The sequence below is a fragment of the Parasteatoda tepidariorum genome, chromosome 5 (genome assembly GCF_982258835.1).
Source record: "Parasteatoda tepidariorum strain Cologne lab strain chromosome 5, Ptep-v5.0, whole genome shotgun sequence".
Classification (NCBI taxonomy): Eukaryota; Metazoa; Arthropoda; class Arachnida; order Araneae; family Theridiidae; genus Parasteatoda; species Parasteatoda tepidariorum.
This window is the reverse complement of record NC_141759.1, coordinates 44566691-44593227: the sequence shown is the minus strand read 5'-3', so window position 1 is coordinate 44593227 and position 26537 is coordinate 44566691. Positions and strand designations below refer to the sequence as shown.

The 26537-nt window shown below is 30.8% G+C and overlaps 1 protein-coding gene across 4 annotated transcripts in view; it reads right to left on the bottom strand.

The window, feature by feature from the left end:
- Nucleotides 1–1179: 1179 nt before the first annotated feature.
- The window catches only part of LOC107436601 (thyroid hormone receptor beta), a 78712-nt gene continuing 53354 nt past the window's right edge, over nt 1180–26537 (bottom strand). For 2 of the 4 annotated variants that reach the window (XR_015433696.1, XR_015433697.1), the window contains 3 exons: nt 8993–9310; nt 2177–4284; nt 1180–1869 (listed from right to left, as the gene is read on the bottom strand). Coding sequence is in view for 2 of the 4 variants with exons in the window: in XM_043051519.3 (XP_042907453.1) it covers nt 3173–4284; nt 8993–9310 (1430 nt within the window). In the remaining 2 variants the exon portion in view is untranslated. Of the gene's footprint in view, nt 4285–8992; nt 9311–26537 lie in introns of all 4 variants that reach the window. The other 2 variants (XM_043051519.3, XM_071185099.2) reach the window with 1 other exon arrangement.

Below are 26537 nucleotides of genomic sequence, written 5' to 3'. Positions count from 1 at the left end.
TATATAAATCATAAAATTATACATCTATAGTTTTATGAATTATATATTTATTCAATTCAAAAAATTAAAACATTTAATTGACAAGCAAAAGTATCGAAGGGAATAACACACGTTTTCATTACAGAACGTACAACTATTATCGTATTACGAGTAAATTAATATCGCAAATACCAAATACATAGATTTAATTTAATGTATCGTAACAAATATATAATTCATACAACTATGGGAAACTTTTAGTGACAAGCAAAACTATCGCATTAAATTGCTGACTATTATAATACAGCAGCATATGATACAGTCATTAATTAATGTGACACTAATATCGGATAATGATGAAGTTAGTATCATAAATACCAAATATATAGATCTAATATTATTCTAATGCCGGGCTTTTTGTCATTTGAAACGTAATAAATAAATAATTTATCAAACTATAAGTAAAATTTTATTGACAAATAAGACTATCACATGGATTTGGTCACTATTACATTACTGTAGAGTGTACTGCAAAATTAATATGAAATTAATATCGCATTGCGACGAAATTAATATCATAGATATCAAATATCAGTTAAAACAAAATAAATTTATTTTTCATAAAACTATGTACTGTTGCTCTATGAATTATATATTCATTCAATTCAGATAAAATTACATTTTATTGACAAGTAAAATTATCGAATAAAATCACACATCGTTGCACTACAGAACGTAAGGCGTATATCGCATTATGAGGGAATTAAAACTGCTAATACGAAATAGATTTAATGTTATTCAGATGTTTCACCTTGTGTAATTTGAAATGGTTGGTTGGTTTCGTATGCCTGTTTAGGCAGAGGGGTGCGATTGCTCTTGTTTTCCAGTGGCTCCATCTATGGCCAAGAATTCGACTTCTGCCACACCATTCGTCGCACCTGTTTATAGGGTGGAGCCATTCATACATTCATCGACAGATCGTAATTTTGACCTGAATCAGAGAACGATCGATCTCCAATCCAGTACCCCCAGAGGTCTTGATTTGTTATGGGAACATGGAGGACTTTGCGACTCGACAGATTTAACGTGCATCAGTCACCATTTTACTATACGGGGAGTCTTCGTTCGGCGGGGTTCGAACCCACGAACTCTCGGACATGGGCCCTGCTCCCTACCGACCAGGCTATCCCGGCCCACCTAGTGTAATTTGAAATGTAATAAATATATAATTCATAAAACTATAGGTAAATTTTATTGACAAGCAAAATTATCGCATGGAATCGCTCACTATTACATCACAGAAGAATATGGCAGCAAAATCTATGCCACCACAGTAAACACATTTCAATAATGATAGAGACATAACTTAAGTACATACTTCATTTAAATCTGATTTAACACTTACTGCTTAAATAATCCAACATAGTATCACTAACTTAAATAATAGTCCAATATTTAATAAATATAAAGTTAAAACAACAACAACAAATACTAAATAATTCTTATACACTATCCAAAAAATCCATAAACATATAAAATCATTCATAAATATAGACATTATAAGAGATTTTTTTTTACTGCAAATTTACATCATTTGTGCAGCAAACAAAAAATAACGCCACATGCCTAGCCTGTCTTTGATACGAAAAAAAAAATACTGGGAAATAGCTCATCAAAATTTAAATGCATCCATGCAAATTTGATAACTTTTTTTTCAGAAAATAGAAAAGTGACTTCAGATTACAACACCTGTTTCACTGAATATTGTAGAAATGAACATTCAAAATAAAAATAATTAATAATTACGTTGCACATTGCAGCAAACATATTTATTATACTTCATTATTTAAATATTTCCGGATTATTTTTGCACTATAAATAAAGATAAAACTGAATCAAGGTAAAAAGATAAAACTGGTAATCAAAGTATTTATTTAGCACTTTATTTGTGGGCGGAGTTATAATTGTTTGATTTATTTAATTCACCATTACTTTGTTCAAAATAAAACTATTTAGTTATACGTTGAATTAACACTGATTATATGTATGATTAAACTAACAATAATTAAAGTAAAAGCAAAGTAAGTCGATCAAATTAGCAACGACTACATTTAAGTTACCGTTTTTTATTTAATTACAACTTGATTCTGATTTTGTAAGAATGCTTTTCTGAATCACCCGTCCCCAAGGGGTTAGCATTGGACGAACAAAGTTTGCTTATAAAGAATAGATTTTTGATTTCTAGTTTATTGGAAACTTGTTGATCAGTTATGTCTACGCACATTCAGCAGTTAGCGCCCTAATTAAAGAGCACAGTTTTATAAAACATTAAGCAAAAATATCAATTTATACTTTTTGTTTCGTATACAACAAAATAGGTTTATAAACTCTGTTTTAAGAAGTCTTGTTGAGATCATTGTGCGTGGCATCTCTTTTCAAATATATATATAAATCACAGTCAGGCATAAAATCGTAGCAGTAGTCTCAGATTTGCTTCTACAAGTAATCTGCAAATTATGTGAAACGTAAAACAGTAGAAACTAAAATTTTAGCACAAGTTGGGGACAATAATATTTTTTTTCAATAAATTGAAGGTAGCTCTTGATAAATTATATCTAAACGAGTACTAACCCTTACAGCACTAGTTTTCTAGCTTAAGTTAGGAGTTTTCCTGCATGCAAAAGCTGACCTTTTTCATTTTATTTAAGGGGAAAGTAGTGCTTTTAATGGAAATTTAATTATCAGGATTAAATAAAACTTAGAAAAAAAATATAAATTCATTTTGAAAAAGACAATCAAGCCACTTTAAAAACAATTCTAAACCTTACTTTGTTCATATCAATATCAATTATACATTTCAAAATCAATTTTCAAATATATTTGCAACAGCTCTATTCTCTCACTGTTATAATTGCACATTAAATCGTTCATGGAAGCTATGATAAAATTCATCACTTTTCTTTTAAATATATACACCTATACTTGAAAGAAATATACGCTTTAAAATAACTTATGACAATAACACTCGTAGATAATTTTCCTTCTGTGTATTAAATATTCTCACTTCCCAGGCAGTAAGTATCAAAATAAATTAAGATTCATCATCAGTGAAAAGAAAATGTTTGTCATGGTTGATTTCATAAAGCACCATAAGAAAGATACGAAGCATGGTAAAGCCCATCTGGTTACTCCATTAAGATTTATATTGCCCTGTTCTATCAGAACTTTCACTGGAACTCGATTCTTCTTCTTGCGAAAGAGGAGAAGTTGGAATTCTGAGAACATCTCGAGTTAAACTCCAAGGCACTCTATAGGATGAGTCACTGCTACTAGGTGCTGCAGATGGCGGACGTGAAGTAGATTGGCTTTCGCTGCTAGTTGTTTCAGATTTTTGAAAACACGAATCTATTTTGAGAGAAGACAACTTCTGTTGAATTTGTTGGATTTCTTCCGTGGCAAGTCTTAAATTGTAATCTGTGTGGTTGTCGTTTAGTTCCCTCAAGTCAGGCAACCTCAGGAGCAACTTGGGATATAACACCAATGTATTTTCTTCCCCATAACGCCAGGACATGTATTTTTTCATTAATAAATAGAATTTTTCCTGTTCTTCAGCGACAAGAGCTTCGTTTTCCAATCCTGGTCTATCAGGAGAAAGCAGGACTGTCACCAACAGTAACATAGTGGTCACCTCATCAGGGCACAAGTCTTTCACACTTCTGATGAATTTCATATGTTTATTGTAAAGCTCGGTTGACACCAATTTTTTAATGTCTTCAGCATCCAGTGTTGGTGAGTTCCTGTACATCGGTTTTCCAGTATGCGGCCACCTGGCTAATTTATCGTCGTAAACATAAGCACCGCGGATAAAGCAGAGTTCTAAGACACCAGTTCGCAGTAGAATCTCTTGATCGTGTTGCGTTATTTTTCTAAATGATTCTAGTTTCTGTGAAAAGTTCGTAAACTGCTTAACCGTCGTGAAAAACATGTCGAGTATTTCAGTTCTCGTTCGCCCAGATGAGGGAGCTGATTTCGATATATTGTCACTAAAAGGCACTTCGTTATAACTAGATTCATAGGCATTGACTAAAAATTCTATCAACTGCATATTCTCAGATGACAAAATTTTTGACAAATCACTAACATCTGGTTCGTATTCGGAGAATGGAATTCCAAGGTATGCCTTCTTACTAGATTCTTGTACTTGTGTCGTAAACTCTTGAGTACCTTGTCTCTGTTTTCGTTCCATTCTATTTTTTACAAGAGCTAACCTTTCTTCTTCTGTCATTACCCATCCGGTTTCCATACCTGTAAGATCAAACACTTGGAATAATTACATTGTATACAACAAAAGAACTCATGCAGGATTAGAAAAAATTATCCCACATTTATCGTACTCAGTTTTGACATCAGATGTTCAAAATGGTATTTTATTGTTAGTATTATTAGAAACCACACTTACAAGGGAGACTAGGGAAGTGTGACTCGCCAATTTTGAAATAAACTAGTGGGATGTATGCCTTATGAGGAATAATTTTAGGGGACAACATTCGTTTCGACCCATAGAAGGTCCTATCAGAGATAAAAAATAATTCAGTACATAGAAAAATCGGTATTTTATTACTTCAATGCAGACTATTAGTTATTGTAATTATCTCATACTCCAATTAATCTTGTAGTACTTTCACCTGCTATATAATGCATATTTATTGTAAAAATTGATTTCGAAAATTTTATATATCTGTAGTTTTTCAGAATGGTTAATTTAAAAAAAAAATTTGCATCAAGTTTCGGTAATTTTTTTTTCAAAAAATTTTTCAAATTAATTGGACTCTTAAATTGCAAATTAATTAATTAATTAATAATTAATTAATAACTAATTAATAATTATTTTGCTAATTAATTAACTAATTAATTGCAAATTATTTGGAGTATGAGATAATTACAATAACTAATAGTCTGCATTTAAGTAATAAAATACTGATTTTTATACATTTTGAATTATTTTATATCTCTCATAGGACCTTCTATGGGCCAAAACGAATGTTACCCCCTAAAATTATTCCTCATAAGGCATACATCCCACTAGATTATTTCAAAATCGGCGAGTCACACTACCCTTGTCTCCCTTGTTAGTAGAAAACATTAAACAGATATCTCCTTAAATGTGTTCGTAAATTATTTCAATACCTGTTACCAATAAAACTAAATTAAATTAATTCGAAAAATTTAAAAACTTAACCAAATACCTATTATTAGATTGAGGGTTTGAGACAATATAATGATACGATTATTCAAAAGGTGACATCTTCACATCCAACTGGCTTTTAAGTATTGTTTCTTCCAGTGAGATACTTTACAAGTTTCTGCTACTTCTGATGAATAACACAAAAGCACCTTAATGCCTAGGTGGATTTCACCAAAATTGTTATCCTCGAAAAATTAAAAGTTTACCTTATGATTATGTAACGATAGTCTCCCAAATGAATAATCACATGAGGCCCCTGATATACGTGTAACAAAAGATTGGTATCTATCATACGAAAAATATTTAAATAACCTAGTAGGATGTAGAGAAGAAATCTCAAATGTGGAATCGGAATTCATATGAACTGCTAGTCTGCAATTAATCAGTCAATTTTTCTTATCGAAACAATTTTGACGTGTTCGCAAAACTATTTTACAATTTCTTATGCAATTGCATCACAACACAATTGGTCAAGTAGTGAATTAAAAGAATTACATGGTGGACATGAGTTTAATATTTTATTTCGAAGGTTGTTTTTAATACTATGTTTACGGACGTTTCTTATATACCTATCTCTACGAACACGCGTCAATTGGACGTATGAAAGAATACATATAAATGTGATTCTTAATTTAATAAATTCAATTTAGTAGATTTTAATCCATTACTATTTCTAAATAAATCGTACGCTTATATAATTCACTATTTATACTTTCAAAATTTACTTAGTTGTTATTTACAATTTTTTTTAATTATTTTGGCATGTCCGGAGCAGTTGTATGCTATAAGAAAAAAAATGAAGAAATGAGATATATATTTATGAAATATTCTAGTATTTTATGTTTCAATACTCGAACTAAGCAACTAAAGCCTTCAAAATTTGACATCAATTGACATTCTGCGTTTGTTCTTCCCATTATTGCTTATCGGCAACAGTTGTTTATCGCTTGTTTTATTTGAGATAACGATATCGGATAACGAATCGAAGTATTGTCGGTACATTCCTCTTTATTATTGATGTAATAATTGCTTGTTTACTCAAAATTTTGTCTAAATTATGATCGCGTCAAATTTATGCATATCCGTAGAGATAAGTATACCACATAGAGAATTTCATTATTTCAACGCTTTTGAAGAAAATAGATTTAAATATATATTTACCTCGATCAATGGTTAAAAGTCATTACAAGAGATAAAATAAAAATTTAAACGGGTTTTATAATTTTCCTTACAAAACTCGAAATGCGTCAAAATGACGCGTCCCGTAAACCTAGCGTTAATCAGGAGTTCAAGTATGAATCAGTAATTTCCCTATACAAACTATTATTCTGAAGCGAAAAATGAAGCTAAAGATTCATTTCACATTGCTGATAGATGATAGTGAACACATGTTTACGATAAAGGTCGATATCTTCACTGCGGCAAGATTTGCAGACCAAAGTTCCTAGATTAATAATCATTTTTGTGGCTAATGAGCCTGTCTCACAACACAGTAGTGCATTGTTATGAGAAAAGAGTTAGAACGCTTGTTAAAATAATATACCTGAAACTTTAGGGTCATTATGTTGAAAGGTACTATGTGCGTACAGTGCACAAAGAAAGGATCAACCAGTATAACTTTTGATCTAATGATCTGATCTTCCCGTAAAAACTTAGTCTTAATGGTTCGACGGAGGGAATTCCAATAGGCTAATTAATTAGTTCAGAGGATAATATAAGTTCAAAATCAGACACAAAAACGTACTGTCTCTGAATAAACATACCTTTATATATGATGGATTCAGATTTCTGACCCCAAAAACTTTGGTGGTAGCCTTAATCTGGAAGATATGGTCAACATAGTTTGGTCAGGTGAGTGATAATAAGTTTGGACCTCTTCATGTCAATTTTACTTTTTGCGTATTTCGTCATTTCTCAAGAACTTATTAAGCGAAATAAAAGAAAATTTCACACAAATATAAAAATTATTTAACGATAATTTCATTAAAAAAAACAGCTTTTAATAAAAAAAATTATTATTTTTATTATTTCGTTTAAAAATAGTCAAAAAAAACTTTAAGTTCTAAGGTATACAATGTTTCACATAATTTTGAAGAATGAAATATTACTTCTCAAAATACAAATAATGAGCGAAATCGGTTGTATAGCTCTTGAAATATATTTAAAACTCGATTATTAATGAGGACTTATTTTTCATAAACAAGTTAGTTCTGCCTATACTAATATGTTTATATACAACTATTTATATTGGGATCAAGTAAAAAACATTGTTTTATTTTTAAAAAAATCTAGAGTTCAAAGTATCAAAAATATGTACTTTGAACTGTGCTGAAAACTACTGCGCTATTTCAAAATATTTTGCTGAATGGTAGACAATTCAAAAACTAATGGTTTCAGAATTCAGATTGATTTTGCCAACATCTTAAAAGTTTCACTACGAGCGAACTGGAACAAAGTGGCTTTTTTTTACATAAAATTTTGAATCATTCCAATGTAGTGGTAAGCAAATCACTTTATTAAACAAGTCAAATTTATTAAACAAAGAATCATATATTAAAACGATGATTCATATATTCAAACGAAGATTCAAATAAAACAAAATATCATACAGTGAAACGAAGAAACATACATTAAAACAAAGAATCATATATTTTATTTTATTTCTGACAGCCGTTGAGCAGAAGATCCAATTTTGGAATTTACGGCAACCAATGTTCAACGCAGTAGTCTTGTAATTTTGAACCCAGTACAGAAGACAAGGCAACTCCAGGATCAAGTATTGGGAGAAATTTTGCCTTCGTGGAGGAATTTTGATGGAACTAACCTGCATTTGCGTTATATGGAGGGGAAAACCACGAAAACCTCCCACGGTTAGTCTGACGGCAAGGAGTCTCGAACCAATGATCTGTCTACCACTGATGATATTTTATGTTAGCACTGCTGTCGATGCGAGTCGGATGCGGAATTCGTATCGACCAGCCGTGGCTGGGATTCGAACCCGGCTCACCTCACTGGGAGGTGCTCTATCCTCTGTGCCACCACAACTCGAGAACCATGCATTGAAACGAAGAATCATATATTAAAGCACAAACATTGGTACCAGAGACGCGATAGCTCAGGGAATAGAACGTTCGCCTTCCAATACGGCGAACCGTTTTCGAACCCCAGTCGATACGAATTCCGCATCCGACTTGCATTGACCACAGTGCCAACGTGAAATATCCTCAGTGGCAGATGGATCATGGAAGCCCCCTTGCCGTCAGGCTAACCGTGGGAAGTTCTCGTGGTCTTCCTCTCCATGTAACGCAAATGTGGGTTAGCCCCATCGAAAATTACCTCCACGAAAGCAAATTTGTCCCAATACTCGATCCAGGAGTTCCTTTGTCTTCTGGATTGAATTCAAAATTACAAGGCTACGAAGTTGAGCATTAGTAGTCGTAAGCCCATAAAATTGGCAACGACGGTTATAAAATATAAGAACCAGAAGAAATTTTTACAGGAAGAACAGGAAATGGTCAGCCTTGCATAGTATAAAGAAATATACACCACTAATTTTTTTCACAAAGTGAGTAAACATGTCCGCATTTCATGTGTACTTTTGTAACCTGAAAGTACTGGGTTAAGCTAATTATTGATATTAAAACTCCACAATTTTCTTGCAGGCAATAAAATGTTTATGTGTATTGAGCTGTTATCAAGTCTGAAAACAATACCTCAAGCTTTTCATATATTTTGGGATGTTCTTGTAAAAAGTTAATATAGACTTACCGATAGAGAGGCACTTTTTAAATCTGCAATACTGACAGCACTTTCTTGAAGTGATGGTGATCTCACATTTTCCTTCGTAAGGGCAGTGAAAATTCTTGAAAGCTTCATTCTGTACTGACCGCCTGAAGAAGGCTTTGCAGCTGTCGCAAGAGATCCCGCCAAAATGGTAGCTTTTTGCTCGATCACCGCATGCCCCGCAAACCTTTTGCCGCCGACTTGTGGTCGGCGTATAATGGTGTTGAGAAGATGTTGAACATTCTGGTGGTAACAAATGATGGTGAGGTGATTGTTGGCTGCCATTTGGAGGCAGGCTCATGGCTGAAAGAAAATAAAAAATGCTCAATTTAGTTAGTTCAGATTATCACTGGATTTCAATGATGATATCATGGGTTTGTTATTGTAAGGATGTGTCCCATGGCACAAGAAATTAAATTTATAATAAAATTATGAGACGTTTCATTTCACGTTGCAGTACAATATTGTACAAATTCTCTAAGTAATTACATGTTCTTAAAAGTTGATCAAATATTATGCGAGAACCTAGGGAAGGAGGGAGTTAGTTATTTGTGCATCATTGTTGGGCATATTATTTCTGACATGACTCAAAATGCTGGAAGAGGGCACCGACAATGCAATGGACAGAAAATGGACACCGCTTAAAATACGTAATATGCGTAAAGACTTATTTCATAATTAGAACTAATATTATTATTATTATTTAAGTAAGTATAAAAATTACAATTTTCCAAACTATCAGAAAAAAAATTCTCACTTTTGAAAATTCAGCAATCTTTGAGTTGTATTCCGTTAATTTTGAGAATCATTTCTTCACAAAATCACGAAATTCGTGACGAAACAAGAACTCTCACATATGTGACTAAAATGTTTCTTGAACTACTGCTATACTGAACTATTGCTAACTCGAATGAAGACTAGATTAAATAACACGAGATCAAATAACATCTAGATCTAATTTAGTCACTAATAGTCACGATCGAAATTAAAGATACAAAATAGGCCAACCAGTCTGTAGGGTGGTCAAGAAGTTGATCTCGTACCAGTAAGATCCCGCATTCGTATCCCGTTTCGGGCATGAGCGTAATTTATCTCTCTGATCCTTCGTTCCTTGTATTGTTGGGGTAGCATTGATCCCCCTATATGATGCCCACAATAAAGGGATTATTAGAAAAATTAGTAAATTAGGAGCAACGTATTTTTTTCGAAAAGAAAAAATGAAATTATGAAATATTTCTTTAATTTTGAGAATATTTGTTTCTTCGAACATGTGACGATAGTTATTTCGTCCCTTAAACGTTATTGTTGCTCGAAGCATATGCCAGGAAACGGTTTTGTCAAAAATGAAGAAAGTTTCGTGATATTTCAGTATCCATTTTTGATAGTGCAATAAACATTAAATAGTTACTTTTGAAGTTTAATTTAAATATTAATTAGAAATCTTCAGCATTTATAATAGTGTGCAAAAAAAATTTTTAGTAAAAAAAAGAAAAAAAGAAAAAAAAATATTTTTGAAATTTATTTTAATAAAAGGAAAAGTAACTGGTTATGTCTGTTTATTTGTTTTTCTCCAGTCCAGTCAAGTTCGTGAACTCTGGAGATATAAGAAAAACTAACAGATCTTAAAATTTGAAAAATGCGCGCAAGCAGTAGTTCTAGTTGACTCCCGGTGGTTGAGTGGTAGTGCTACGTGCTCCCGTGCCACAGGTTCTGAGTTCGATCCTCGGGGCGGGCAAGGTTGACTCAGCCTTTCATCACTTCAGTGGGTCGATAAATGAGTACCAAGCATGTTTGGGAACTAAACACTAGGGTTTCGCTTCGGCTGATCACCTAACCGGAGCATCTGCTCCTGCTCCCCAGAGCCCAAGGTCAAGAAAACTGAGATGGGCACAGTAGGCCTTGGCCCTCTATGAGCTGTCGCTCCACTGAGTTTAGTTTAGTAGTTCTTGTTTCCGATTCATCAAGATGTAGTGATGGCTAAATCAAAACAAATATTGTTATAAATTATACTGTACAAAAAATTATGTTTTTTTTTTACATTCGCTTAATTTAAAAGATTACGTATGAATGCTTACAGATCTGCAATACAGTTTACAATTTCTTTTCTCGTTCTTTAATAGCCGTTAATTTTTGATCGATTATTGACAGGTAAACATTATTAAAATCCAGATGGGGGGAGGGCACTTATTAATTTTATTAGAAAACTATCCAACTCCGCTTATAATACACCTTTGTTTATAAAAACTCTTTAGAAACGTTTTTTTTTAAAATTGGAATAACATAAAATCAATATTAAAAGAAATAAAAAATATTAAACTCCGTACAATAGTACACTTTGTTCAAATAATTGCTTGAGCGAGGTAATCCTTAACTGTTATGTGTTGCTGGGATCAATGAAAAATAGCATTATTTTCCATCGTAAAGGATACTGAGTATATTGAGACTGAGTACATTTGATTAATATAAAATCAAATTTGCTTCAAATACTTATGAAGATGGTCATAAGAGTCGACATATTTTGAGCGTTCAAAAATAGGTGTCCACGCTAAAGAATAGACGTCTATTCTTGAGCGCTTGAATCACGTCAACTTTTACCACCTTCAAAAATTTTTGAAGCAAATGAAGTTTTTTCTCATCAAAATTATTGTTCTGCTTGAGTTTGTTCAAATAATTGCTTGAACACGTTGTTCAAATAATTGCTTGAGCGATGTAATCCTTAACTATTATGTGTTGCTGGGATCAATGAATAATAGCATTATTTTTCAATCTTAAAGGATACTGAGTATATTGATACTGAGTGTATTTGATTAATATAAAATCTCATTTGCTTCAAATATATGAAGATGATCATAAGAGTCGACATGTTTTGAGCGTTCAAAAATAGGTGCCCACGCTAATGAATAGACGTCTATTATTGAGAGCTTGAAACACGTCAATTTTTACCACCTTCAAAAATTTGTGAAGTAAATGAAGTTTTTATCTTATCAAAATTATTGTTCTGCTTGAGTTTCTTGGGATATTTCATTTAATACTGAGTGTAAATAATCTGTCTTTTGAATAATTGAAATTCGCTTCTTTATCTTATAATATTAAACCTCCGAGTAAAGCCAAATAATAATAAAAAATAAAAATTTATTATCTAGGTTTGAGCAACCTTTCAACTTTGTACAAGAATACGTAATGTTATCTAAAATATATTAACTTACCCCGTACGAAGAACAGGTATTAAACTATTTTAAAACAGCAATCACACTGAAATAGCTTAATGAAACGTGAAATATTACGTATAAAAACAAAAAGAATTTTTTGACAGTGCATTTTAAATAAATTGTAAACAATACTTTAATCTTCAAGACAAATGAGAATAAATTGAGATTTTATCAAAAAAAATTATTAAGTCACATCTGAAAATATAAGCTAATGATTATACTCGAAACATCGACTTTAAAAAATAATTTAAAATACATATTTGTTTTGTCTATTATATATATTGTTTGTCAATGAGTTATTAGACTATTAAGACTTTTTTCCTAATCACTTTAATTAATTATTTTTAAAAAAATTCAAAATATCACTGATTATTATTTCCCGGAACTTATTAATTTTTACACGAACGCACAGCGGTATTCAGGGAAAGCTTTACAAATTAACATATTAATATGTCCGAATCTATTTTTTAATAAAAATATTTAAATCGATAAATTCTCTTAACTTTTGAAAATTTTAAAAAAATAATTAAGAAATCGATATAATTATCGTAATTGAAAAATGCTAGAGTATTTAGTTTTAAAATTAACAGTTTTCAATTATTTTAAGTAAAAATATTTAAAATATCTTTAGTACAGAGCTCGAAATTAACACTGGTCCATTTTTCTGGGACTAAGGCAAAGAATATACATAGGGAGAGAATGCTAGCTTCGATAAACATAATGTAAACCGATCCTCTTAAACTTGGTATGGTCTCTGTATATTAAGAAAAAAGCAACATTTTGAGGCACATCAGAATATTTTGTGACAGGTTTTCACCCTCCTCTTCTTCCGACCAGTACTGGGGTTGGGGAAGAATTGGAGAGGAAATGAAAAGTTCTCTTTTATTTATTATTGATTTGTTCTGCATTTTTGCACTGTTCATAAACAGTACTGTAAAAAGTAAAGCATTCTCGCAACAGCCCAATGTGTGCCAGAGGAGACAAGGGGGTTAAGGCTCCACAATTTCGTGACCAACGGCATGATTGTAGCAATGTGGTCAGCACTGTGCACAGACTGTCTTTAAACAGGGCTAAAGAGAATAGAAGGGCTAGTTCACTCCGCTCTTAGAGCTGAAGCTACGATTTCTTTCCTCATGACGTCACTGTGTCCACAGATCTCGGAGATTGCAAGCAATGATATTATGATAACTTTGCATCTTTCTCTTTGTAAAAATAAGTTAGACTTTTTCTGGTTATTAGCTTTCAAACTTTACTTAATTAACACATTATTTCCATTCATAAATATAGTTTAAAAAAACTTTCTTGGCCATTATATTAAAAAAATACCATTTTAAACTTATAAAAATATTTTACTAGTTGGCGAAAATGACACTATAAATGCTTTATTTTAAAGGGTTCAGTTTTAACTTTAATTATTAAGATAAATGAAAGCATATATTGACACTTTTTTGTCTACATATTCTTTTATAACAATAAGTTGAGTTAAATTTAGAATCCCTGATTTTAAAATATGCCGTTAACAGCAATTTGTTCATACTTAATCATTAGGAAACATCAACCTTAAACGCTAATTACTGAAACAAAATAATAATTTAGGTTTATAATGATATTAGAAATTTTACAATTGTTTATAGATATTCAAATTTAAGATGATATAATTTATAGATATTTAAATTCAAGAGAATATAATTTTTAAAAGAATCAAAAATATTTAGAATAACTACATTAAAAAAATAAGTTATGAAATTAGGAAAATTTCAACTGTGCACTATATATTTTATTTATACTTTTTACTTACGATTTAATTTTCTTTGACTTTATCCATTTTTTAATTTTTTTCACATGCCTTTCTTTTGGAAGTAACGAGGCGGTTTCGATTTAGATAACGAATTTTTATAAAAGTTCTTAACGATAGAAAAAACGTATTGCTGTTTTATATTAACTGTGTCATTTCGGAATCCAGTCTTTACATAGTTGTTCATTTACTTCTGGTAACATGCAGAAAATTATTTTTTTTTCCTTTTGTTTTTCTATCAGAATTTTTGCAAGTTGCAATCGCGCAAACTGGCATTTCGTTAATAGTTTTAAAATTTTGTAAATTTACGGCAAAAACTGAGGAAAGTCATTATAGACAATAACAAATGTCTTAGAATATGTCACGAAAAGAAATGCTCCAATATTAGTTAGAGCTAGTAAGGCCGAACGCTCTGTTCTTGAAGTAAAAGTGCGAGCTTTGCGCCAAAGTGACGTCACTAGAGAAAATCGGAGGATTGGCGCGGCGAGAGTTTCTTCAAAGGAGTGAACCAGCCCTTCTATTCTCTTTAGTCCTGGTCTTTAAATCCCAGACTAGCTGGTACTCATCTATCTGAAGCTGGATGTGCTACAAGCCAACACTGGGAATCGAACCCGAGTTCTTCACAATGACAACTCAGTGTACAATCAGTATTGTACTATTAAGATATTTCTATGAGAATACATTTATATCACCCATGTTGATTAAATCTGCTAACATATTTAGAGATAGAAAGACAGAATAAAAAGCGGTTTGCAGCAGACAGCTTCCTTAACCATACATGCAAAGTTGTCGCTACCGGTACTCAGATGTTGTACCTCCTGACTGCTACTTTGCTTCTCATGCGCGTGGGCTGAATCTTGGTACATATGATGCTCCGTTATATCTGAGTTTGTTGATCGCCTGGTTAGTTGCTTTTCTGGAATACCATACCGCACAGAGAAGTTCCCCACGTTAGTTACGTATTCGAAGAGCTGGTTCTCTTTGCCTTTCTATATTCTTTAAAGAAGGTTTGATTTGGACAACCTTAGGTTTGAATTGTTTGATTGAAATAATTATCAGTGACCCCAGGCCAGAATCGTAGTAAAGGGATGATACTTTTTTCTTGATAATGTTTTTTTTTCACAAAATAGTATATATAAACAGGCAAAAAAGCATATATAAAATAGCATATAATGTTCATCCTAATTGTGATCATTAGACAGACAATAAAATGTAAATTTTAATTTAAATTCACTAAAAAAATATCTAAATGTCGTTGCAGTCAAATGAATTTTAATTCAAATGCAGGGCTGCCAACAACTACGCTTTCGCAAAATATTTTATAGAGTGGTAAGCAATCAAACACTACAACTTTCAGACTAATGGCTCATTTCACCAGCATCTAAAAAACCTTACCACAACCAGACTGGTAGATAGTGGCTTTTTATATGAATTTTTGAATCATTCACATATGGTAGTGTGGAAAATAATTTTAAATTGAAGTTACTAAGCAATAGATCCTACATTAAAACATAAAATTTGCTTCCACTGGAAAAAGCTTTCCCAGGAAGCGTAAAAAGTTGGCAGCTGTGTTCAAAAGTTATCACTCCAATGGTAAGACGGGGAAGTTTAAAAGATAGCGTGTATACCGAGAATCTAATTATTTGAGCCAATTACAATTTTTTTCTTCAAAGGTATTGAATTATAATTATTGTTTTCAATGATATTACTCAGAAACTTTTGAAGAAGAAAAAAAACAGATTTCTTAATAAAAATTTATGAGAACTGAAGTTTAAAATACTTGTAATTTAGTGAAGGTCAAAATTCTTCTTTTATTCTTCTTTTATTATAGTACAATACGCCACTAAGAATATTTTTTAAGACTATGGAGAATTTGCCATAGTTGAAGTTTCTGTTTATATAATTCAAACTTCACCAAGTTTCATAAAAATTGACATGGCAATGTCAAAAATTGTACAAAAAATATGTTTTTAAACTAAGTTATTAAACTTCAAAAACATAAGTATAAATTACAAAGCATATAATTACATGTTTTGTCATTTTTCAAATGACAAAACTTTGAAAATAATTAAATATTCAAATTAAAAAAATTTCTTAAATAAATGAAATTTTTTTATTGTCTAAATGCGAAATTAATCCCTTAATTATAACACATAGTTTTACTTAAAATAAATTTGTTTAATTTTACATTTTATATTTAATCAAAACCTGTAATTTTATCTAAAATTTGTATTGTTTCCAATAATTTTTAGCTTTTTTAATTTAATCATAATTTATAATTTTACTTAAAATTTAGTTTGTTCAGATTAAATTTGGATTTTTTTATTAAAAAATATAATGTAAGTTTACTTAAAATTTAGTTTCAGATTAACTCTTTTAATTAATGCCCATGTATTTTGAATACTAATATTTTCAATTAAAAATCTTTCAAAGTCGAGTTTGTCAGTGTTCGGTGACCTTTAAATCGTTTGGTTTTCCCATGTCGGATGAGGGGGCGTATACGGTTTCCGCCCCGGTGGCTGCATATGTGACATACTCAGACCCATCTTTAAACTCAAGGTGAAGTAAGCTTACACTAATCAGTTTCTATAATCTACGTCACATTATAGAACTTATCATTTTCATCTGACAACCAAATTTCTCCTTTTTTTCATATGGTTAAAAAAAATATTCTCACTTCCACTTGTGACTAGTAAAAATATTTTAGGTGGGGTTAAAAACCAGACTTTTGTAATATAGTCACGTTTAATATAATATCTTAATAAGATCAGTTTCTCAAAAAGAAATTATAGCTTGTATCTTAGCACTGAAGAAGTTAAGACATGTACGCTAAGTTCTTTATGAAAGCATGAATAGAATTTATGTATCTTGTATCTTTTTGAAATGTTGCATTCGTTCCTTCTAAAATTTAAATTAGGTGTCCGTATATTATGTTGAAACGCTTCAAAGGTGTCAGCCAAACATCCTGAATATATTTGTCATACATGCAAATGTTCTAGAACTAGAGTTTCTCACTTTGGTGGATTCATCTTTCTAAATGTAGGATGGAAAATGATATATTTTTGTTACAGCGATGTATCATTAGAAAATATGAATATTTTACGATTTACTGCAATATAGGTTTATTCAAATTAAACCAATTTACATTGATTTTAAAAATTAGATGTCATTATATTATGTTAAAGCTCTTCAATGAATTCAGTCAAACATCCTGAATATATTTGTCATACATGCAAATGTTGTAAAATGAGCTCTTCTCACTTTGATGGATTCTTCTGGATTCATCTTTCTAAATGCAGGATAGACAATGAAGTATTTTTATTACAACGATGTATCATCAGAAAAAATAAATATTTCACGATTTATCGCAATATAGATTTTTTCAAATTAAACCAATTTACATTGATTTTGAAAATTAGGTGTCAGTATATTATGTTGAAGCGCTTCAAAGGTGTCAGTCAAACATCCTGAATATATTTGTCATACATGCAAATGTTGTAGAATGAGCTTTTCTCACTTAGATGAATTCTTCTGGATTCATCTTTCTAAATGCAGGATAGACAAAGAAGTATTTTTATTACAACGATGTATCATCAGAAAATATAAATATTTCACGATTTATCGCAATATTGTTTTACTAATTAAACCAATTTACATTGATTTTAAAAATTAGATGTCAGTATATTGCGTTGAAATGTACAAAAGGTGTCAGCCAAACATCCTGAATTTATTTGTCATGCTTACAAATACTGTAGAATAACCTTTTCTTAGTTTGATGGATTTTTTTAGATTTCATTTCTAAATGTAAGATGGAAAATGAAATATTTATGTTATAGCTATATATGATTAGGAAATGTATACAGATATTTCACGATTTATCACAATATTTTTTTTATTTAAACTAATTTCTGTTAATGTTGCATTGATTTTAAAATTTTGATGTCATTGTATAAAGTTAAATGCATACAATGTCCGAATATAAAATGTCACTATACTTAAATGTACACAATGCCCAAGTACATGTCAGAATGAAAAGTCAAAGCTGTCAGCATTAAGACAACTTGAACTTTGCTAAAAATTTTGAAGCTTAACATTTTCTAACGTAACAGAAAGTAGAGCTACTTTGATTAATCTGACAGCAGAAATTTTTTTTTCAAACAATTTAACTACTTTTCACTCAAACAAATTAGAAAAATTCAAATGCTCTGAGAAAGAAAAATTGAATCAAGGTTTATCAGTAACAAGAAAATTTTTTTATAAGAATCCAGTTAATATTTCAATAAAACGAACAATTATGAACACTCTTAAAATTTACCAAAGAAATTTTTTATGTGTTTCATTTCTGATATAAGGAAGAATTCTTTTTGTGCGCATTGCAAATAATTTGTATTCAGAATAACTTTTAAATTCAGAATGCTTTTAAATTCTGAACAAAGTTTTGTACAAAGTTTGGCTAGACTGGAGTAAGAAAAACAAATGGATAACACACTAACACACGGATAGCAAAATTCAGTTAAAATCAACGTACTGTATGATAATGACATTTATGGGTAAAAAAACATAATTCTGGTTAACACGTTGAGCGCGTGTCAGCCATCGGTGGCTGACACTGGACTTTTAATTTAGGTCGCGTCAACCACCGGTGGCTGACACTGAAATTACATTTAGGCCGCATCAACCACCTGTGGCTGACACTGAAAATACATTTAGGCTGCGTCAACTACCGGTGGCTGACACTGAAATTACATTCAGGCAGCGTCTGCTACCGCTTGCTGACACTGACCTTTCACATAGGCCGCGAAAAACAGCTGGCTGACAGCGCATAACATGATATAGAACTATAAAATTTACACTCTTTTATGGAATTACAAAAAATTTATTCAAAATTTACTTAATTATTGTGATTCTTGGTATAATAAATTCAATTTAGTAGATTTTTATCCGCCACTATTTTTAAAGAATTCGTAAGCAACACTTAAGAACTCAACACTTTTTTTCAGATATGTCAGGCTAAACCTTTTATAGACAAGCAAATTCTGTCTATATTTGCAAATTTTGTTTGTAGTTATTTACCGTGTGGCCAGATGAGCAAGCCATGTAAAATTAGAGTGGCATTCAACGTGTTAATAAAACCAAAATATACAGTTTTTAAACAATTTTTTTTTTTTTTTGCTCAAATGATAACTGTTTACTGGCAATTCTAATGTTTGAAATTATAGTTCTTAGTACCACATATTTACTAAACAATACAAATCTGAAAAGTAAATTTAACTGAATGAATGGTCTTCACGCTATTCTCTAAAGTATCATGAATAAATTACCAAGTTTTCCACATTTACTAAATTGCATCTTATAATATAAAACCATATGTTGTAGTTAATTTTACCAAAATGAGCACGAAAGCTTTTCGATAAAAATTAACAAGTTTTTTGATGTTCCCACATAGCCACAAAAATTGTTAATTTAACCATATTCCTTTAGTTTTGACCATCCTCAGTGTAGAAATAAAATATCGTTATATAGTGATTACGTGGCAGTCAACATCACAATTTGTTTTTCACTTACATTTTTCAATGTCAAGTTTTAAATTAAGTATAATAAAACAATTAATTTGCGATAACTAAAGTTTTTGCAAAGATATCGAAGCATGAAAAAATTATTTTATGTTTTGCTTTCAAGTCCATAAAGACAAAAATCATATTTGAAACTTTTTCTCAAAAGTGTTGGATGGATTTCAGTGAAATTCGACTTTTGCTTGTTAGTTTTTCAAAGGATGAAAGTTGCACATAAGAAATTTTTGCATCTCCTTATTATTACTATTTTTTTACAGAATTTTTAATAAAAGAGAAAGTAATTGGTGTGTATCCGGCGTAAATGTTATCTGCAATTCAACAGGTATGTTTAGGTAGGGAAAAAAATGGCCTAAGTAATAAGATTACTAAAGATATAAGAGATTATAAAGTTAAACCAATAAAAATAAAAAAACACTATTTTAATACTTATAACAATAGGATCAAAATTGTAGTCACAAAACCATAACAATATCCGTGCGTTTCATTTACTATTTTGCCAAGAAAATGTTTAGTTTTTCGCACCATTTGTCAAACCTCGTTGGAAAAAAAAGAAAGACCACCAAGAATTGGGTTTGCCGGCAAGTTACGCTTACCTAACCTTAAAGGCAAGCCTCATTTACTACTGTACTTACGCAGGAGGCATTTAAATCATGTAAGTAAAAAGTAACCAAACCACGACTGAAACAAGTCATTGTTGTCGGGGAAAGGGGAATTCAAAGTAAAATATTAAATCATAAAAAATAGGTTTTTCAAGAAGTCTAAGGAGACAATGTTGAGAGCAGGTGTTTTAATCAATGAATTCTATATAGCCAATTGTAAGAAACTGCATTGTTTCTAATTTAACGCTATTTAATAACTAATACAGTAAATATAATAGCATAACGCAATTCTATGGTTCGACCTCAAAGCAGTGGCTCACAGAAATAAATCTATCAAGTGACAAAATATATAATACACTATAAAATAATGAACCATAATTTAACTGGTACTGACACTTTGATCGAAAAAGTTTCATAATCCCTACCATAGACGAATATGCTATGTTTTGTCTGTTTAGATTAATATCTTAAAATTTGTTTTCACATGCAAGAAAACATACATTTGTTTTCACATCTATGTTTTAAAATGTTATATTTAAAATTTTGATGGTCATATTTATTTGAAATTTTGCATAAATATTTGTCCAAGCATAATGCATAATTTTGCATAAATATTTGTCAATACAAGTCCAGAGAATAGACTATGCAATAATTTATCAAACTATCTTAACTTCATAGTTACTTTACTTATTTTGTATTGATTAACTTTATTTATTATTATTTTAGAGTTATTAGTTATTAACTTAAACTTTATAGTTATTTTAAAAAAGAACTAATTTTTGAACGATTATATTAGGGGGACCGGAAAGTAATGTCGTTTCGGCTCGTTAAGCAACATTTGTTAGTCTTAAAAAACCAATTCATTTTTTTCGACCCATATTCGATACGTCATTGAAAGGTTGTTGCTAACGAGGGTGAACACATTATTGATTAAAAATAAAATCTTGATAACATGCACCGAAATGGCGTTACTTTCCGGTCCCCCTAATGCCAAATACGTTGAGATATCAAAGTAAATTTTTTAAAGTTAATATTATGTATAGTACACAGTCTATTTTCTTGGTTCAATATTTACAAACACTATAAAGTAAGCAGTGGTGACTCAGAAGATAAAGCATTCATCTCCCAATGAGGTGGGTCTCCCAAGGACTATGATGGGTTCAAATCCCAGTGATGGCTGATTGATATTCCGCACCAGGTTCACACCGACCACAGTGCTGACGTAAAATATCCTCAGTGGTAGACGGATCCTGGGTTTAAGTCCCCTTGCTAACCACGGCAGATTTTCGTGTTTTCCCTCTCCATGTTACTAAATACGGGTTAGTTCCATGAAAAAGTCCTCCACGAAAACATATTCTTTCAATTACTGATCCAAGAGTTCCCTTGTCTTCGAGATTGGGTTTAAAAATTCAAGTCTGCAGAGTTTAAAATTAATAGTCGTAAATTCAAAATTTGGTGGGCTGTTCGACGACGGTGATAAAAAAAAATCAATTTTTAGCAAATTTATGTGCACTTACTAAAAGGCCTTATTTTAACGAATTTTTATAAAATCTTATCCCCTATAACTCAGAGATGGCAACTGCTCCGGGCAAGCAAAAATAATTTAAAAAACGGTAAATAACTTCAAACTAAAATTTGCAGATATTTGGCTAATTTTGTTTACTTTTTAAAAAGTTTAACAAGACTGAAATATAATAAAGTGGCGAATTATATAAACCTTTTAACTATTTAAAAATATTGGTGGAAAAAAACCTAATAAATCAAATTTATTAAGCCAAGAATCATACATTAAAAAACTACCACTCGAAAATATTTATCCGCTGTCCGGAGCAAGTTGGCATCTTCGATAACAAGTAAAAAAAATCTAATTTTCAATACATTAATTCTTTAATCTAATATATCAGTTCATAGTACATGATTAAATTAAAATTATAAATTTATCAACCAAATTTTTTTATCCGAAAGTATTAATGTACCTTAAAATTATGTACTAAATCTTACGGATACATAGCTGAAAACTTTCCTTGAAGTATTCACTTGACTATAACATTTTCAGATAATAAATTCATAAACTACAAGCCTATGATAAGTTATTTGTTTTTAAACTACCGTGAACAATAACTTTCTTCCTCGGTGATAATACTAAAGTGAAAAAAACATTGATCTGTCAACTAACAAAAAAGCTTGAATAAATATCGATGCGGATAAAAAAAAAAAAAAAAACAAATTCAACAAAACACATCTATATCATTTTTTACTTTTTCGTGAACGTTATTCACGGAGCGTAAAATGGCCACAGGAAGTGGGCCAATAAATGCGACACTTCTATTAGACATAAAAAAAATATGTTTTCATGGCCCAGCGGTTTCTTTTGAAGATTCATCAAAAGTCCGTTGTATGTTAAATAGGCGGGAAAACCACGGATTGGTGACAAATCTACATCAATCACCTATAGGACATCAGTTGGACATACTTACCATAAGCCTCATCAATGTGTGAGCTTCAAGAAGCTTTCTCAAGATCTGATTGTATTTGACGTAGTACAGACGCCTACTAAGTCATTAAGAACGATGGAAACTCACGAAAAACCGATAGTCGGCGAAAACAAGTGAATACAACGAGATGGTAAGAGACAGAAGTTAAAAAAAAAAAAAAAATAGAGAGACCGATATAATTCATAATGAGATTGTTTAAGAGAAATCTATGCGGTTCAGTTAAAATACGGTTTATATTATTGTTTTCTAAACGTATAGAATATTCTTTAGTCTTAACAATTGATACTAAGCAATGTTTATTTTTATAATCGTTCATAGCTCCTTTCATCGGAACGTACTTTAAATAATCGTTTAATTTTTCTTTCGACTTATTTTATTTTATTTTATAACCGTCGTTGAACAGTCGACCCAATTTTATGGGTTTACGACTACTAATGTTCAACTCCGCAGCCTTGTAATATTGAACCCAATCTAGAAGACAAGGGAACTTCTGGATCGAGTATTGGGAGAAATTTTGCCTTTCGTGGAGGACTTTTTGATGGAACTAACCCGCATTTGCGTTACATGGAGAGGAAAACCACAAGAACCTTCCACGTTTAGCCTAACGGCAAGGGGACTCTAACCCATGACCCGTCTACCACTGAGGATATTTCAAGTCAGCACTGTGGTTGGTGCAAGCCGGATGCGGAATTCGTACCGACTGGGATTCGAATCTGGTTGAAAGACGACCGCTCTATCCCCTGAGCCATCGGGATTAATGGAGAGACCGACATATTTCATAATGAGATTGTTTAAGAGAAATCTATGCGGTTCAGTTAAAATACGGTTTATATTATTGTTTTCTAAACGTATAGAATATTCTTTATTCTAACAATTGACACTAAGCAATGTTTATCTTTATAATCGCTCAGAGCTCCTTTCATCGGAACCTACTTTAACTAATCGTTTTTTTTTCCTTCGACTTATTGGAAAAAATTTCATTTTACATTGCAACCTGCCTGAAATAAATCAGGCTAATTTAACAATATTTATAATTTCCTCTATTTAGACTGCATGCATGATGGCTTGTTGAAGTAAGCCTAAAGACTGAAACTAACTGATATAAAATACTGATTATTTTTTTCAATCGTGCATGATAAAATGATAGCATCATTTCGTAAGGCGTAAGACATTTAAACTAGCTTACGAAATACGCTAGGTTAAACATTGAATGTATCTATATTTTTAAAATTATTTACTATTTTTTAAAGTCCCTTTATTAACCCTATTGCAATTCCTTATAAATGTGTCATTCTTTAAATTGCTTAGGGACTAGGTTATAAATCTTATAAAAAATTAATGATATGGTAAAAAAGTCAACTAGAAAGTTGTATATCAGCATTGATTAAGTATGAATCAACATCTTTTGTATATTAATACTGAGAAAAGAACGTTAAAAACGAGTTCTTAGTTCGAAATGTCCTACATTGTAAATGTTGATCTTAGGGGGGAAAAACTAGTTCGTTTCTTTAAACTTTTTTTAAGCTTTGTGCAAAAACAGGGTTCATGATTTTATTAAAAAAGATTCCACCTCGTGTATCAAAATTTGAAATTTTCACTCTTATTTATTTATTTATTTTTTAATTTTACATGCCTTTATGATTTTGATTAAACTGTTTGATTTATACACATTTTAACAATTCTGATTACTGTTTGAAACTCTAGAGCTCGAAATTTAAACTATTCAGCGCGGCACCCTTTCTTAGAAAATAGACTATAAGTGTTTCCTATTCAAAAAGAAGAATCGAACGTTTTTGAACACAGTCTATTCGTGTTCAAAGATTCTTTTATAGCCAAATCGGTCATAAAAGAACACCACTTTATGACCAATACTTTCGGTCTCATTTGCTGGTAGAGAAAGGTCCAGTCATAGCGGTTTTATACTAGATTATGAAAACGGACCAAATATTTTTCCAACTCTGCATCGATTAATTTCGTTAAGATTCGCCTCAACAGAAACAAGTTTTTTTTCCCACATTGTGAGTCAAGGTGCCGATATTACGGATCAATGTTGAGTAAATTTTTTCTAAAAAAAAAGATAGAGTGTTTTCTGTGCCAAACGCAAATGTTCTCAATTTGGTTTTTCGGCTATTGAACCCTAAATGACAAAGATACTTTCGGCAGAACCCCCACATTGTAAATAACGTTCATTAGCAGCTGGAAACTTACTAACTGAGAAATTTTTTTAATTGTTTTGAAAATATTTAATGAAAAGCGTTTTCATTGTTTAATCAAATTCAGTTTTAAAATTAGGTTTTATGTCCTGTTGTTAAGTTCACGTATCTGGAGCTTCTTCGAGTCTAATTCTGAATTTGTTGGCGTAGCAAAGCATGAAAATTAAAAAAATTAGATGAATTATGAGTTCGAAAAAACTATAGTAAACATTTAGAATTATCAAAGAAACAGTGATATTTTGAATGTAGTTGTTTTTATTCTGAATAGAAAAGTTTGATGAGAAATACTGATGCAATTTTTTATTAATGCATATCCTTTTCAGAGTTTATTTAATACATTATTCAATTTTTTTTCATACTGCTATTTTTATTTTATTTGGCAATTCACTAAATTTCATAAAAATAGACAACATTTTTAAATAAATTGAGGATAATTGGCTGAATTTAAATATAATTACAGGTTTCAAAAATCCTTACTGGGGAAAAAAGTTCTAATTTTCGGAACCCCTGTGAATCTTCCATGGAATCCTAGGGTTCCAGGAAGAACACCATTTAAGGTCCATTGGCCTGAAGGACAAAATGTTTTTAAGACTTTTAATGTGTTTTGTAAATTAATTCCTATTAATTAGTGTTATTGTCAGGTTATAATGACAACATTTCGATGAAGTATGTCATAAAATAATGTTTACAGGTAATAAAGTTTAGAAATATTCTGTAGTTTTGTAGTCGTATTTTAATTTAACACTGTGTACTCGATTCTAGTGAATAAAACTAAATCTCCTTTTCAGTACCAGTTTTAGATTATTTTTACTCTTATCTGTGTCCTAAGCTATAGATTTATTAAAATTTTAAAAACTCTCTGAGTTATGCCTTAAAACATAAAAAAACAGCAGATTTACTAATTTTTTCTTTTTATTTGCATAAATGAAAAATTACCAAATATTTAAATCAAAACATAATTATCTTCCAAAACACAGTAAATAAAGTCAAATAAAACTCTCACAAAATTTCAAAACAAAAATTCTCATTATTTTAGGATCTTGAATCAAAATATTAAAAAACTTTGTTTTTCCAGAAATGCCTTTAAATATTTACGTAGACAGCTTTAAGCTTGTTGCCAAATGCATTTTAGAAAATATTTCATTAATATAAGTATTTTTTACAGCATTTTAAGACGAAGAAAAGAAATTGATAGCTCATAACAAGTTTGTTGGAAGTCAGTTTTGAAATATCAGTTCACATCCGGGGAATCAGAATGCCACGTCTGGTTTCTAAATAAGTTTTAACTTTGTAGCAAATTATATAAGATTTAAAAGTAAGAAATTTTTTTTCGAATCTTAAGAGTAAATTCTTTTTTTAATCGTGTTAGGGACAGAAAACTGATATTTTTTAGAAATTAGTAATTTTAAGAACTGGTAGTCACTTTAAAGACATGTAGTAATTTCTGTATTCAAAAAAAAAATTTTTCATATTATTCTAATCATTGATCTTCATTATTTTTAATCTTAAATTTTAATTATTGATATGCTGATAATAATGTAGGGCTAAATGGGAACACTAAAAGCTCGGTTATTTTTAACAAGCTCCTTGGTAATGATTTTATTAAAATTAACAATAAAATTCAGCTTTGTAATATCTGATTAAAT